At 56.6% G+C, this 12,412-nt stretch overlaps 1 protein-coding gene across 4 annotated transcripts in view; it reads left to right on the forward strand.

Annotated features, from left to right (window-relative positions):
• The window catches only part of NSMF (NMDA receptor synaptonuclear signaling and neuronal migration factor), an 82,147-nt gene extending 75,559 nt beyond the window's left edge, over positions 1-6,588 (forward strand). For all 4 annotated transcript variants that reach the window (XM_068164237.1, XM_068164239.1, XM_068164238.1 and 1 more), the window contains one exon: positions 830-6,588. In XM_068164237.1, the coding sequence (XP_068020338.1) occupies positions 830-927 (98 nt within the window). In that variant the 3' untranslated portion in view covers positions 928-6,588. The remainder of the gene's footprint in view (positions 1-829) is intronic.
• The last annotated feature ends 5,824 nt before the right edge of the window (positions 6,589-12,412 follow it).

A 12,412-nucleotide genomic window follows, 5' to 3' on the forward strand; every position in this document is an offset into this window, starting at 1 on the left:
TTGTCTGCAGGATGCAACCCCTCTGAGGTCTCTCCCTTGGCTGCAGGCTGTGACCCCTCTGAGGTCTCTCCCTTGGCTCAGGCTGAGATCCCTCTGAGGTGTCTCCCCTGGCTGCAGGCTGTGACGCCTCTGAGGTCTCTCTGCTGCTGCAGGCTGTGATCCCTCTGAGGTCTCTCCCTTGGCTCAGGCTGAGATCCCTCTGAGGTGTCTCCCCTGGCTGCAGGCTGTGACGCCTCTGAGGTCTCTCTGCTGGCTGCAGGCTGTGACGCCTCTGAGGTCTCTCCCCTGGCTGCAGGCTATGATCTCTCTGAGGTCTCTCCCTTGTGTGCAGGCTGTGACCCCTCTGAGGTCTCTCCCCGGCTGCAGGCTGTGATCCCTCTGAGGTCTCTCCCCTGGCTGCAGGCTGTGACGCCTCTGAGGTCTCTCCCCTGGCTGCAGGCTATGATCTCTCTGAGGTCTCTCCCTTGTGTGCAGGCTGTGACCCCTCTGAGGTCTCTCCCTTGTGTGCAGGCTGTGACCCCTCTGAGGTCTCTCCCTTGTATGCAGGCTGTGATCCCTCTGAGGTCTCTCCCCTGGCTGCAGGCTGTGATCCCTCTGAGGTCTCTCTGCTGGCTGCAGGCTGTGACCACTCTGAGGTCTCTCCCTTGGCTGCAGGCTGTGATCCCTCTGAGGTCTCTCCCTTGGCTGCAGGCTGTGATCCCTCTGAGGTCTCTCCCTTGTGTGCAGGCTGTGAGCCCTCTGAGGTCTCTCCCTTGTGTGCAGGCTGTGATGCCTCTGGGGTCTCTCTGCTGCTGCAGGGTGTGAGCCCCCTGCCTCCTTTGCCTTGCAGGTAAGCAGATGATTGAGACTTACTTTGACTTCCGCCTGTTCCGCCTGTGGAAGACGCGCCAGCACTCCAAGCTCTTGGACTACGATGACATTTTGTGAGCTGCAGAAGGCTTTGCCAGAGGAAGTCGATCACCGGTGTCCAAGAAGTCATGCTGATTGCAGAGAGACTTTTTTATTGGCACAGGGAGCCCTTGGAAGCCCTTGAGGAAGCCTAAGGGAGGGAAGGAGGAGCCCTCAGGAGGGAAGCCTCCTCCTGGGTCAAGAGACACTGGAGGGGGAGAGGGTTTGAGGCCTCGCTCGCCTCGGGTCAGAGCCGCGGTGTCTCAGGAGGAGCTGCGTGAACGGAGGACAGGCTGGGAGATCCTTGCAGAACTGAGCTGTTTTGGGTCAGAATGGGCCAGATTTGATTGCAGGTCCTTTTAAAGACTTTTGAAGCTCAGGTTTTCTTACACAACCCGACCCCACCAGAGTCAGCCACCCAGGCACGCCGAGGCGGCGAGCGGAGCGCGGCGCCGGCGGGGACCCGCTGCGCTGGGGAGGGGTCTGGAGGAGCAAGGACTGCTACACCACCTCCTGTAAGCTTAGCTCAAGAGGATCCAATTTCCATGTGAATATCTACTGGAGTATAGAATCCAGATCTTTTGGGTTTGTTTCATAGCAAATAAGTGCAATTTTTATAGCGAGAAGCAGGGGGGAGGGCGGTGGTGAAATCCCTCCCACTCCTTCCTTAGGTAAAACTAACACACCAGTAACCAATAGGTGAGGTATTTAGGGGGGGGGTAGGGGGGGTCTGCTTGAAAATATAGCCCAAACCCACCCCACCCCTGGTAATCTATCTTCTGTAGACATATTTAATCACCAGCAAACACGGGGTTAAGGTCACTTAGCAGACCCTGCATGTCTGCTGCATCCCTCGCGGTGGTTTTGGTCCTTTCCTTTCGGAGTAGCTGTGTTGCACTGACCCTGTACCTGCTCTCCCCACCCCCCCACCCCGTGTGTGTGTGTTTTCTCCTCCAGTTAGACACAACTTGGTTCCTTACTTTCTCTTTTGCTGCTTTGCAAAACTTAAAACCCAGGGGCTTGAGTTTTGCTGAACTCCTTTCCTCGGTTGGAACCGCAGGGGTCCCGGCTGGGAGGGAGCCTCCCTGCCGGCTTCGCGCCGGGATACAAATGAAGTAGATAAGTAATAGCCATGGCAATTAACTCGTTCATTGCTCTCTGTGTGTGTGTGTGTGGAGGGGACGAGCTCTGCTGCGTGGAGCAGCACAGAAATCCTCCACTGGAGGCTGTTCCCTGAGGCATGTGGAGGAGCACAGCACAGGCTGTGCAGCAGGGACTTGAATCTTGCCCGCCGGTGGCTGGGCTGCCAGCTGCTGCCTGTGCGTAACTCACCTCCTTCCCGGGGCTAAAAGGGACCTGTGCAGTGCTCTGAGCTGCTCACCACCCTTTCCCGTGCAGGACAGCGGGAAAGCAGAGCTTGGAGAGCACAGGGGGATGACCTTGGAGGTCTTTCCCAGGCCCAACCAATTGATCTGTGCTTGAGGATGTGTTGTGGAATGTTGGCTTTTTGCTTTGGGAAGAGCTTGTTTCACCCTCTGCTCTCCTTCTCAGAGGGTAAGCAGTGCCTGCAGCCTGTGTAGGTCACCCTGGCAGTTCTGGGAGGTGAGCCCAGGTGTTTCTTAGACAAGTCAGATTCACTGGGGAACAAGCAGGAGGGATTCCTTTGCTTTCCTGGTTTCCTGAGAGCTAAAATCAGTTGGTTGTGAAGGGAGAATATGTGTACAAATCTTTTAACTGCTTACAAGAAGAGCAACTTGTTCTGCTCTGTAGTTACTCCTTCCCTGTGACTTCCCTGTGGTTGTGGTTTTGGGGAGCAGGCCTCTCTCTGGCTGGAGCTGCTGACCCCTGTACATTTAGAGCAGTTTTATAGCAAAACTTGTGAAGAAATAATGTACATAGAGTAAGCAAGGAGGGGACTAGGTGGGGAGAGATGCTTTAGAGACACTGAAGGCAATTGGGAGCTGTGGGGAAGCTGCCCTGCTGAGCTGGCCTGAGCTTGGCAGGTTTGCTGGCTGCCTCTCAGCCCTGGCTGGGCTCTTGTCCTTTTGCCTGGGTCCTGTTTTCCAGGCTTGGGCTGAAGGGGATAACAGGCACTGGTCTGCAGCTTTTGGAGTGAAGTGTCAGCTATCAAAAGGGAACCAAATTGGTGCCAGTTCCTGGTGATTTAGCAGGGTGGCTCCCACCAGCTGAGCTCCTGAGAGGTGGGAGCTGCAGGCAGGATGAGAGCACACCACCAGGTGTGATTCACAGAAGGAGATGGCAGTGGCAGGGTTAAAAAGCTGACACAAAACTCTCTCCTTTTCCCTTGCTGACCCTTTTACCTCCTGTGGTTATGTTCCTCACTGGAGACAGACAAAGCTGTTCTTCCCTTTCTCTTTTTCTGATGTGAAAGCCCCATCCAGTGAACTTGGTAGCATGAATGTAGCATTGTGGAACCACTGATATCTTGTTGAAGTCTGAAGGGGCCTGTTTGTGTGCCCACCGAGTGATTGCTGTGTAGAGCTAGTGTGTATCTCTCCTCACTGCCCACTTGTAGAGCCAGGAGTGGGAAGGCAGGTTGTACAGCTGCCTCACTCCTGTAGGAAGGTGTTTGGATGAACCTCACAGACTCTTGTCCTGGTGCAGCTGGCTGTGGTATGATGCTGAATGCAGTTCTCTCTCTGTTCCAAAGATCTCTCTTCCTCATGGTCTGTGCTGTTTAGGACATCATTTTTTTCTCCTGTGTAGCGTTCATTTGACTCAAGAGCTGAGCTGCTCTCAAAGCTGTGACTGGAAAGACAATAGAACTTTGGTGTTTCAAGTCCTTTGTGCCAGTAGCATCATTGCAGTGAACCCTTTCTGACAGAGGGGAACTCAGCTCTTCCCTTTTGGAGCCGGTGGAGTTTCTGGAAGTGGCTGCCGGGGAAGGAAGGGATCAGCAGAGGCTGGAGTGCAACAAAAAAACACCCACCCCAAACAACAAAACAACCCCAACAAAACTGCAGTTATTTAAAGTTTAAGGTTAAAAATACAGCCTCCAACTTCCTCAGCCGGGCCAGCCTCTGAGGGGTGACCTCTGGCTGTGCGCTTGCCGCCCGCACGCAGCAGGGTCACAGCCAGGGTGGCTCCTGCCAGAGGCCAAGCCCCCGCTTCCCCTGCTCCCTGTGCTCCAGGCACTTGTTCCTCATGCCCCAGCAGCCTCTGCTAGCATCCTCTCTGTGGCAGGTTGAGGACAGGCCTGGGCAGTGCCCATGGGCCCAGCTTGCCTGCAGAAGCTGTGCTGAGTACCAGGCACAATTTGTCCTTCCACCTCCACCTGCTTCTCGCAGCCATCAAGGGCCTGCTCTTGGGGTCTGAAGGTCTGAAAGCCCTGAAACCAGTTTGTTCCCAGTCCCTCACTGCTGTCTGAATGGGCTCTGCTGCAGCTCCTCTCTCAGCAGGGTAATTGCAGCCAGCAATGTGGTGCAGCTGAGCTCCAGCCCTGCCTGCTCTGGTAGAGGACCAGTGGCTCTGCTGCACCACTACGCTCAGCAGCACCATGGGGAACTGCTGCTGCAGCTCCTGTGGGGCTTGGATTTGCTTTTGGCAAGGGCTGGAGACATTCAGGCACTTGGTTAACCCTGGAGAGAAGCAGATTAAGCTGGAATAGCTAAACTGGGTGCCAGCCCTTAGCCATTCACCACAGCCATTGTGGGAGTTTCTGCTGCTCTGGCTCTGAGGCAGTGCTGGATGTGACCTCCAGCCCCTTGCCTTGTCCTGGTGGATGTTAGCAGAGGGCTTTGCTGGGTGTGTTACAGCAGGCTGGGACTGTGACCTCCAGGAGAGAAGGGTGGGCAGCAAGTGCATCAGCTGTCCAGTCTGCTGCTCCTCAGCTCAGTGAGAGCAGCCCCAGACCAGGCTCTCTGGTGCCTGTTCCCTCAGCTGCAGAGGCATGGCTGGGGGTCACGGTCTTGGATGTGGCACTTGTCTAAAACAGCCTTTCCAGAGAGCCTTTTTTCTTTTCCCCTTCATCTGGGGAGGAAAGGGAAAAAGGAAGCTGAGGTGACCTGGGGGCCATAGAGCTTTGAGATGGAGCTTTCTGCACCTTGCCTCACGCCGCAGCCTCCAGCTTCCTTTTGCAGCTGACCTGCCGGCTGGGAGGGAAATGGATGAGTTAGCAGAGAATCCTTCCTGCAGTAAATGAGGAACACCAACAGAAACCCCTTGTGGCTGTAGCAAAACATCTGACTGCTAAAGGCAAGCAGCCAGCTCGTCCTGCTGGGGCCAGGGCTCTGCTGTGCACACCCTGGGATCCTGCCAGCTTCTGCCTCCCGGTGGTGCCTCTGGACCTGCTGGAGCCACAGCCCGTGGGGGGCTCAGCTCTGCCTCTGCAGAAGGACTCTGGAAGTGGATTTGTTCCTTGTTTCTCAGCCTGGACTTGCTGCCTGGAGCCCAGCACAGGTTTTGTGCCCCAGGGGCTTCTGGAGTGTGTGTGCTGTGTGTTCACCTTGTGTCTTCACACACAGGCTGACTGTTGTGGTCTGGGGGAGGTGCTCCCCGGCTGCCCCTGCTTGTTTTGCCCTGGGCAGTGCTGTGTGGGGCAGAGCTCTCCCTCCCTGCGCTGCGTGAGCATCGCTCCTGGCACGCCTCCACCTCACTGAGAGCTGCCCTTGTGCTGGGACGTGACTGCCGGAGTGACCTGTGCCTGGCAGTTCCGGTTCCCAGGGCTCTGCTGGCAGAGTGACTGCACAGGCTGCTTCGTCACCTCCAGGCACCGGGAGCGGACTGGATGAGGGAATGGAAACCGCTGATGGAAGTGGCCAGCCTGGCAGGAGCCGGGGCTGGGAGCCTGTCCTTCCACCCGGCCCGGGCGGGAGGTGGAGCACCAGGCCCCCTCTGCTGCCTGGGTGCGAGTGCAAACGTTCAGCCCAGCAAAACCTGGCGTAAAAGCCACACTTAGTGCTGATGAATGCCTTGGTCCAGCATAGGGCAGGTTACTGTGTGACTGAGAAACCCTCCAGGGCCCCTGGCCCTTGGCACACGCTGCCGGAACCATGCCTCAGAGGATGTGCTGGGCTGAGTCAGCCTTCCCTGGCCACGCTGCCAGCACCGGACACCGACCCAGCACTGAGCTGCTCCGGGCTCGGGGGGCTGCTGGGACAGCCCCTGGAGGGGACAACACAGCCAGCCCCTCCTGAGGGGTGCCACACAGGTGTCCTCCCAAGGCATGCCGAGCAGCAAGGCCTCTTTCCACTCTGCCTGAGAAGCTGTTTGTGACTCTGTCCCACCGGCCCCAGAGCATCCCTGGCTCTCTGCACCTGCCGTGGAGTGGTTTTCAACTCCCAGCTGTGGAAACACAAGGCAAAGGCAACTGGAAACTGTTGTGGTCTTGATGCCAGGTCAGCCTGCTGCTGCCAGCCCAGCTGATGAGTAGATGAGTGGTTGAGTGAGCTGCTGGTGCTGGTGGTTGTCCCAGGTGATCCTGCAGAGCTGGCAGTCGGATGCCAGTTGGCTGTCTCTGCCTTGTGCCCAGGCTGTGTGTGAGCCCCTGAAGAGTGGCAGGAACTGGTAGATGCTTGGATTCAGAAATTGATTGAGCCTGGCAGAGCCTGAAAAAGACTGGAAGGAATAAATGCTGTGGACCTGAAATGTAAGGAATCCACCTGAAGGGAAGCTAAACTGCACCTGTCCATAAGTGTTTAGTAAGTTGTAACTAATACAACCTAATCATTTTTCATGTTACTGTGTTGCTTTCAGAGTGTCCTTAAAACTGACATAAAGGGGTGCAAGGCCAGGCTGGGTGAGGCCTTGAGCAGCCTGGCAGGGGGGTTGGAACTGGATGATCTTCAATGTCCCTTACAACCCACAGCTGGGGCTGGTTTGTGATATGCTGCTGGGGACCCAAGGCTGCGTTTGGTGAGGTCATGGAGCACCCCAGTCTGTCTAACCTCAGCATCCACATGAGCTGCTGCCCAATCCCAGCACCACTGGCCCTACAGACCTTTAGCAAGCAGAGCCTCTCCCCCTGCTAAGCCTTGAGTGTGGAGCCCCTCAAGCAGCTGATGGAGCCAGGCTCCCATCCTGCCTCATGGGGTGGTCCCTCCTGGCATTCACCAAGGGCTCAGCCCCCGCCTGGCTCCCCGGTGTCTGGGGGGTTCTGGGTGTTTGAGAGGCTTTGTCCTCCTGTGGTTGTGCAGGGGCTGTGTTGGGCTGTACCTGGGGGACATATCTTACCTGTGGAGACTGAGCTGGAGGAGGCTGCAGCAGCAGGCCAGGCACTGGTCCCTGCCAGGCACCCTGGCCTCGGGCTCAGGCCCAGCACAGATCCACACTGGTGGTGTTCACAAAGCTTCAGTCGAAGGTGTGTGAGGACAATTGGGTTGTGATTTACTGCTTTCAGTGCTGCAATTGAGTTGCAGCAATGCAGCCCCCCCTACAAGGGCCTCTTAACTGGGAGCTGGCAATGCAGGCACAGGTGTCTGCCCTTACATTTGCCATGCCCATGGCAGGTAAGTGCAGCCAAGCAAGACCCTTGGCACAGGGCTCCTGCTCCCCTGCACTCTCTCTGCCCTCTGTGCTCCACCAGGCCTTCTGCTGATTGCTGAGGTGGAGACTGAAGGAACTGAGGGAGTTTGGTGGTCCCTATCCCAAGGAAACCAGGCTGGAGCTGTACCTGATGGAGCGAGAAGGGGCTGCAGCTTTTCCACTGTGTGTTTCCTGTTGTGCTTCAGCAGCACTGTTCCTGGAACCGAAGTGGTTGCTGCTGTGATGCCAGCAGCAGCAAAGGCTGAGCTCTCAGGGGGCAGGCAGGCAGTGAGCTCAGGGGATCTTTGCTGTTTCCTCTCAGAGCTCAGGTGCCAGTTTTCACTTCCAGCTCCTTGGCTCAGCTGCCAGCCCTCCCTTTGCTGCTGCAGGGCTCCTGGGGGGTGGGGGCATCACTGGTGTTCTGTAAAGAGAACCAAACAAGAGGGAACAGTGCAGGCTGTGAAAATGACCTGGTAGTGTGGAGAAGAGCAGGTTCTGAGCAGTAATGCTCCTGAAGTCTGAGATCCTCGAGCAAGTTTCATCCCAGTGAGAAAAGGAAGCATAGCTGCCTCAGTAATGGGGGGGAGGGGCAGCCCCAAGCCACCCAAGTGTGAAGAGAAATCAACCATTGACAAACCATGTGAGGACAAAGCACTCTCTGGTCTGCTTCTGCCTCCACCCTCAGCTGAGTTCAGAGGGTAGCCGACAGCATCCTGCTGCTTTCAAACAGACTTGACACAGGGTAGCTTGGGGCACTGGGCACAAACTGGAACCCAGGAGGTTCCACCTCAACAGGAGGAGAAACTTCTTGGCTGTGAGGCTGCTGGAGGCCTGGAGCAGGCTGCCCAGAGAGGTTGTGGACTCTCCTTCTCTGGAGAGCTTCCAAACCCCCCCTGGGCATTGTGCTCCTGGGCAAGCTGCTGTGGGTGCCCTGCTTTAGCAAGGGTTTTGGACTGGATGACCTCCAGAGGTCCCTTCCATGGTCCCTCACCATGCTGGGGTTCTGTGCTATGGCTACATCCATCTGTGCTGCTCCACACTGCTCAGGCAAGGCCAGGTCCACACACACCTGCCTGTGATGGGTCCCAGCACTCAGGTCCCTCTTCTGATCATCCCATTGCAGGGGGAGGCTGAAGGCAGAACAGATTCCTAAGAGCCATGAAACGTTGGCCCTGAGAGAGCCTCTGGGTTAGAGACCTGCTTGAGACATGCTGGTGTTATAATGGAGAGAGCTGAACACACAGATTGTAAGCTCTGAGGTCTTGGTGGGCCCTGGACCCAGGAGGTTGGCTCCTTGGGGCAGTCAAAAGTTACTCCAAAGCCCTCTCCCCTGTTTTCAGGGTGGGTTCTGCCTGGCTGCCTGCTGCCCAGGTGTGGAGCAACCCAGCTGCCATCACTGCTGCCTCTCTTACCCTGTCTGAGGCAAGCTGCTGCCTGGTGTGTGATAAGCAGGCTCAAACACAGGAATGTTTCTGGGGGTTAAGACAATAAAAAGAGCCCTTGCTGGGGAAGCAGGCTGCTCTGCTTTGCTTTCTGTTGTTGTTGTTGTTCTCTGGCTGGGTTTATAGACCCAGCAAATGGCACCTGGCAGATGTTTGCCCTGCTGGCAGGTGAGGAAAACAAGGGCACTGGGCAGCAGTGAGGGCAGTGCTGAAAAGGCAAGAACAGAGCTCCAGTGAGGGGCCCAGATGCAGATGGAAGAAGAGGAAGGTAAAAGCTGCTGATGCTTTAAACAAGGGAATGTCTGGGAGGTGCCAGTAAAGCTGGAGATGAGCTGGCCCTGAGCCCTGCCAGCCCAGCCCCAGCCTGTCCTGGGCTGAGCCCCAGCAGTTTGGGCAGCAGGGGCAGGGAGGGGATTCTGCCCCTCTGCTGTGCTCTGCTGAGACCTCCCTGCAGGGTTGGGGCAGCTCTGGAGCCCACAGCACAGCCAGGGACCTGTTGGAGCAGGGGCAGAGGAGGCCACAGCAGTGCTGGCAGGGCTGGAAGCCCTCTGCTGTGAGGCCAGGCTGAGAGAGTTGGGGTTGTGCAGCCTGGAGGAGAGAAGGCTCCAGGGAGAGCTTCTGGTGGCCTTGCAGTGCTTCAAGGGCTGAGCAGAGAGCTGGGGACAGACTTTTTCTCAGGGCCTGTTGTGAGAGGCCAAGGGGTGATGGTTTGAACAAAAAGAGGGAGATTGAAACTGGAGAGAAGGAAGCAATGTTTGACACTGAGGGTGCTGAGAGCCTGGCCCAGGCTGCCCAGAGAGGTGGAGCTGCCCCATCCCTGGAACCATTGCAGGTGAGGTTGTTTAGGGCTCTGAGCAACCTGCTGTAGTTGGGGTGTCCCTACTGACTGCAGTGGGAATGGTCTGGATGACCTTTAGAGACCCCTTCAACCCAACCCATTCAGTGATTGTGTGAAATCCAGCGCTGGGGATAGCAGAGAGGGATTCACAGCTCCAGCTGCAGCTTAGTGAGCAGGGACTGGATCATTAAGGCTCTTACAGAGCATTAACCTTCCTTTTCTTAGGAGGAAAGCTTTATCTCTGAGCACCATCCCTGACACTGAGAACCAAAGCCCTGGGGAAATTCAGGAGAGGCAACAGGCTCCATAATCCCTCTGAGGAAGACAGAGCAGCTCCAAAACAAAGCAGATCCCCGGGAGGGCAGAAGGCACTCAGTTCCTGTCAGCCACTTTCTTCATCTCAGCTCTGCTTGAGGTAATTGCCAGGTCTGGCCTGAATCCCAGCTGCAGCTGCCCCTTTTATCTCCAGTGCTGACAGTCACCTGCACACCATCTTCCCTTCTCTGTGCTAGCTGCAGCCCCTCTGAGCAGAGGCAGAGACCAACAGCCTGGACAACTCTGTCCTTTGAGGTGTTTTCCTTCGGTGCTGGCATCCCTCAGTCTTCATTTCTGCATCTTCCCCATCCTCTGCATGCCCTGCCACCACTGCAGTGTGAGAGCTGACAGAAACTCCTTTTTAACCCCTTCCCACTGACTCCCCAAGTCCTTTGTAGCGTGGCTGGAGCCTGGAGCAGCTGGTGGGCAGGAGAATGGTCTTTGTTCTTCACCCTGGAGCCATTCCCTGTCTGCATTGCCCTGGTTTTAAATCAGCATCACAGGGCCCAAAGTCAGGCTGGCTGCAGGAGCCCAGTTACAACAGATGCCTTTGACCTGGCACTTTCTCCCCTCCTGCTCTGTCACTTCTGGTGGTGGGATGGACACAAAGCTGTGCAGCCAGAGGTTTACTCCACCCTACAACAGGATGAGGAACTGAGATGTCTCACAAGGGTTAAGGTGAAATCCTCCAGCTCTGAGTCCTGCTGGATCCTGCTCTTTCCCTCTGCTCTTGTCCCCTGGCCACACTTGGGGTTGCCCCAGCAGATCTGGCTGCTGCCAGCCCTACCTCCCTCTTGTGCCACCCCTGAACACATCTATGAGAGGCTGAGGGAGCTGGGATTATTTAACCTGGAGAAGAGGAGGCTCAGGGGAGACCTTCTTGCTCTCTCCAACTCCCTGAAGGGAGGTTGTAGCCAGGTGAGGGTTGGTCTCTTCTCCCAGGCAAGCAGCACCAGAACAAGAGGACACAGTCTCAAGCTGTGCCAGGGGAGGTTTAGGCTGGAGGTGAGGAGAAAGTTCTTCACTGAGAGAGTTGTGCTGCCCAGGGAGGTGGTGGAGTCCCCATCCCTGGAGGTGTTCAAGAGGGGATTGGATGTGGCACTTGGTGCCATGGTTTAGCAGGCCTGAGGTGTTGGGTGACAGGTTGGACTTGGTGATCTTTGAGGTCTTTTCCAACCTTGTTGACTCTGTGATAAGCCCTGCACCCTGTCACCAGCTGCACAGCCACCTCAGCTGTGCCCTGGCACCAGTGGGACACCAGCAGCTCCTGCCCGTGCTCCAGGCTGGCACTCTGCTGTCACACCCTCCCTGCTCCTGTCCCCTGCCATGGTCACACCTGGGTTTTGTAATCGAGCACTGGGGTTTGTGCCAAAATGTCAGAGCTGAGAGGGATTCCCGGGAGCCTCCTAGTAACAGCCCCTGGGCACTGCTCCGGGGTTACCCCGGGGTGTAAATGGGCAGAGGATTAGCTTTCACTGCCCAGGCCTCAGCCCTGTTCCACTGACTCAGCCTGGGGAAGAAACAGCTGAGAGAGGCAGCAGACAGCTCCCCAGTGGTGACTGGCAGGGGAGGAGATGAATAGTGGCTGGGTTCATTTTTTGGTGACAAAGGCAGGCGGGCACGCAGCTGGCAGGCTCCGTGCCCACAAAGGGAGGCGTCTCCTTTGCAGCAGGTGCAGACAAACTGGGGGGGATTCACTCGTTCAGAATTTATGGGCTTTGCACTGCCTCAAAAGCCAACCAGACAAGAGCACGCAAGAGAAATCCATTGAGCCCCGGCGGGGACAAAGGCACATTGTAGGCTCGGGACGTGCCTGAGCCATGAGTCACCAGAGGCGGGGAAATGTCACTGCCCGCTGCCCGCTCCCTGTCCTCAGCCCCGGGCACCCGCTGCGGGCCCTGGGAGGCTGCAGCATGATCGTGGACCTGTGCCTCAGCCAAGTACAGTGCCTCACAGAATCATTTTGTTTGGAGAATATCTTTAGGATCACCCAGTCCAACCATTCTCTAGCTCTACCGAGGCTGGGGCTAACCCCCCCGGCCCTCAGCACATCTCTGTGTCTTTGAAACGCCCCCAGGGATGGGGATTCAGCCAGCTCCCTGGGCAGCCTGTACCAGGGGTTGAGAACCCTTTCAGTGAAGAAGTTTCTTCTAACGGCCAACCTAAACCTCCCCTGGTGCAACTTGGGGCCATTTCCTCTTCTCCTGTCACTTCTTACGAGGGAGGAGAGTCCAGCCCCCGCCAGGCTCCATCCTCCCCTCAGGTTGCTGCAGAGAGCAATGAGGTCTCCCCTCAGCCTCCTCTTCTCCAGGCTAAACACCTCCAGTTCCCTCAGCTGGCCTTGCAGTGCTTCAAGGGCTGAGCAGAAAGCTGGGGACAGACTTTTTCTCAGGACCTGTTGTGAGAGGCCAAGGGGTGATGGTTTGACCTAAAAGAGGGAGTTTGA

The sequence above is a fragment of the Melanerpes formicivorus genome, unplaced genomic scaffold (genome assembly GCF_026170545.1).
Source record: "Melanerpes formicivorus ecotype bairdi unplaced genomic scaffold, bMelFor1.0.p_v2 SCAF_77, whole genome shotgun sequence".
NCBI lineage: Eukaryota > Metazoa > Chordata > Aves > Piciformes > Picidae > Melanerpes > Melanerpes formicivorus.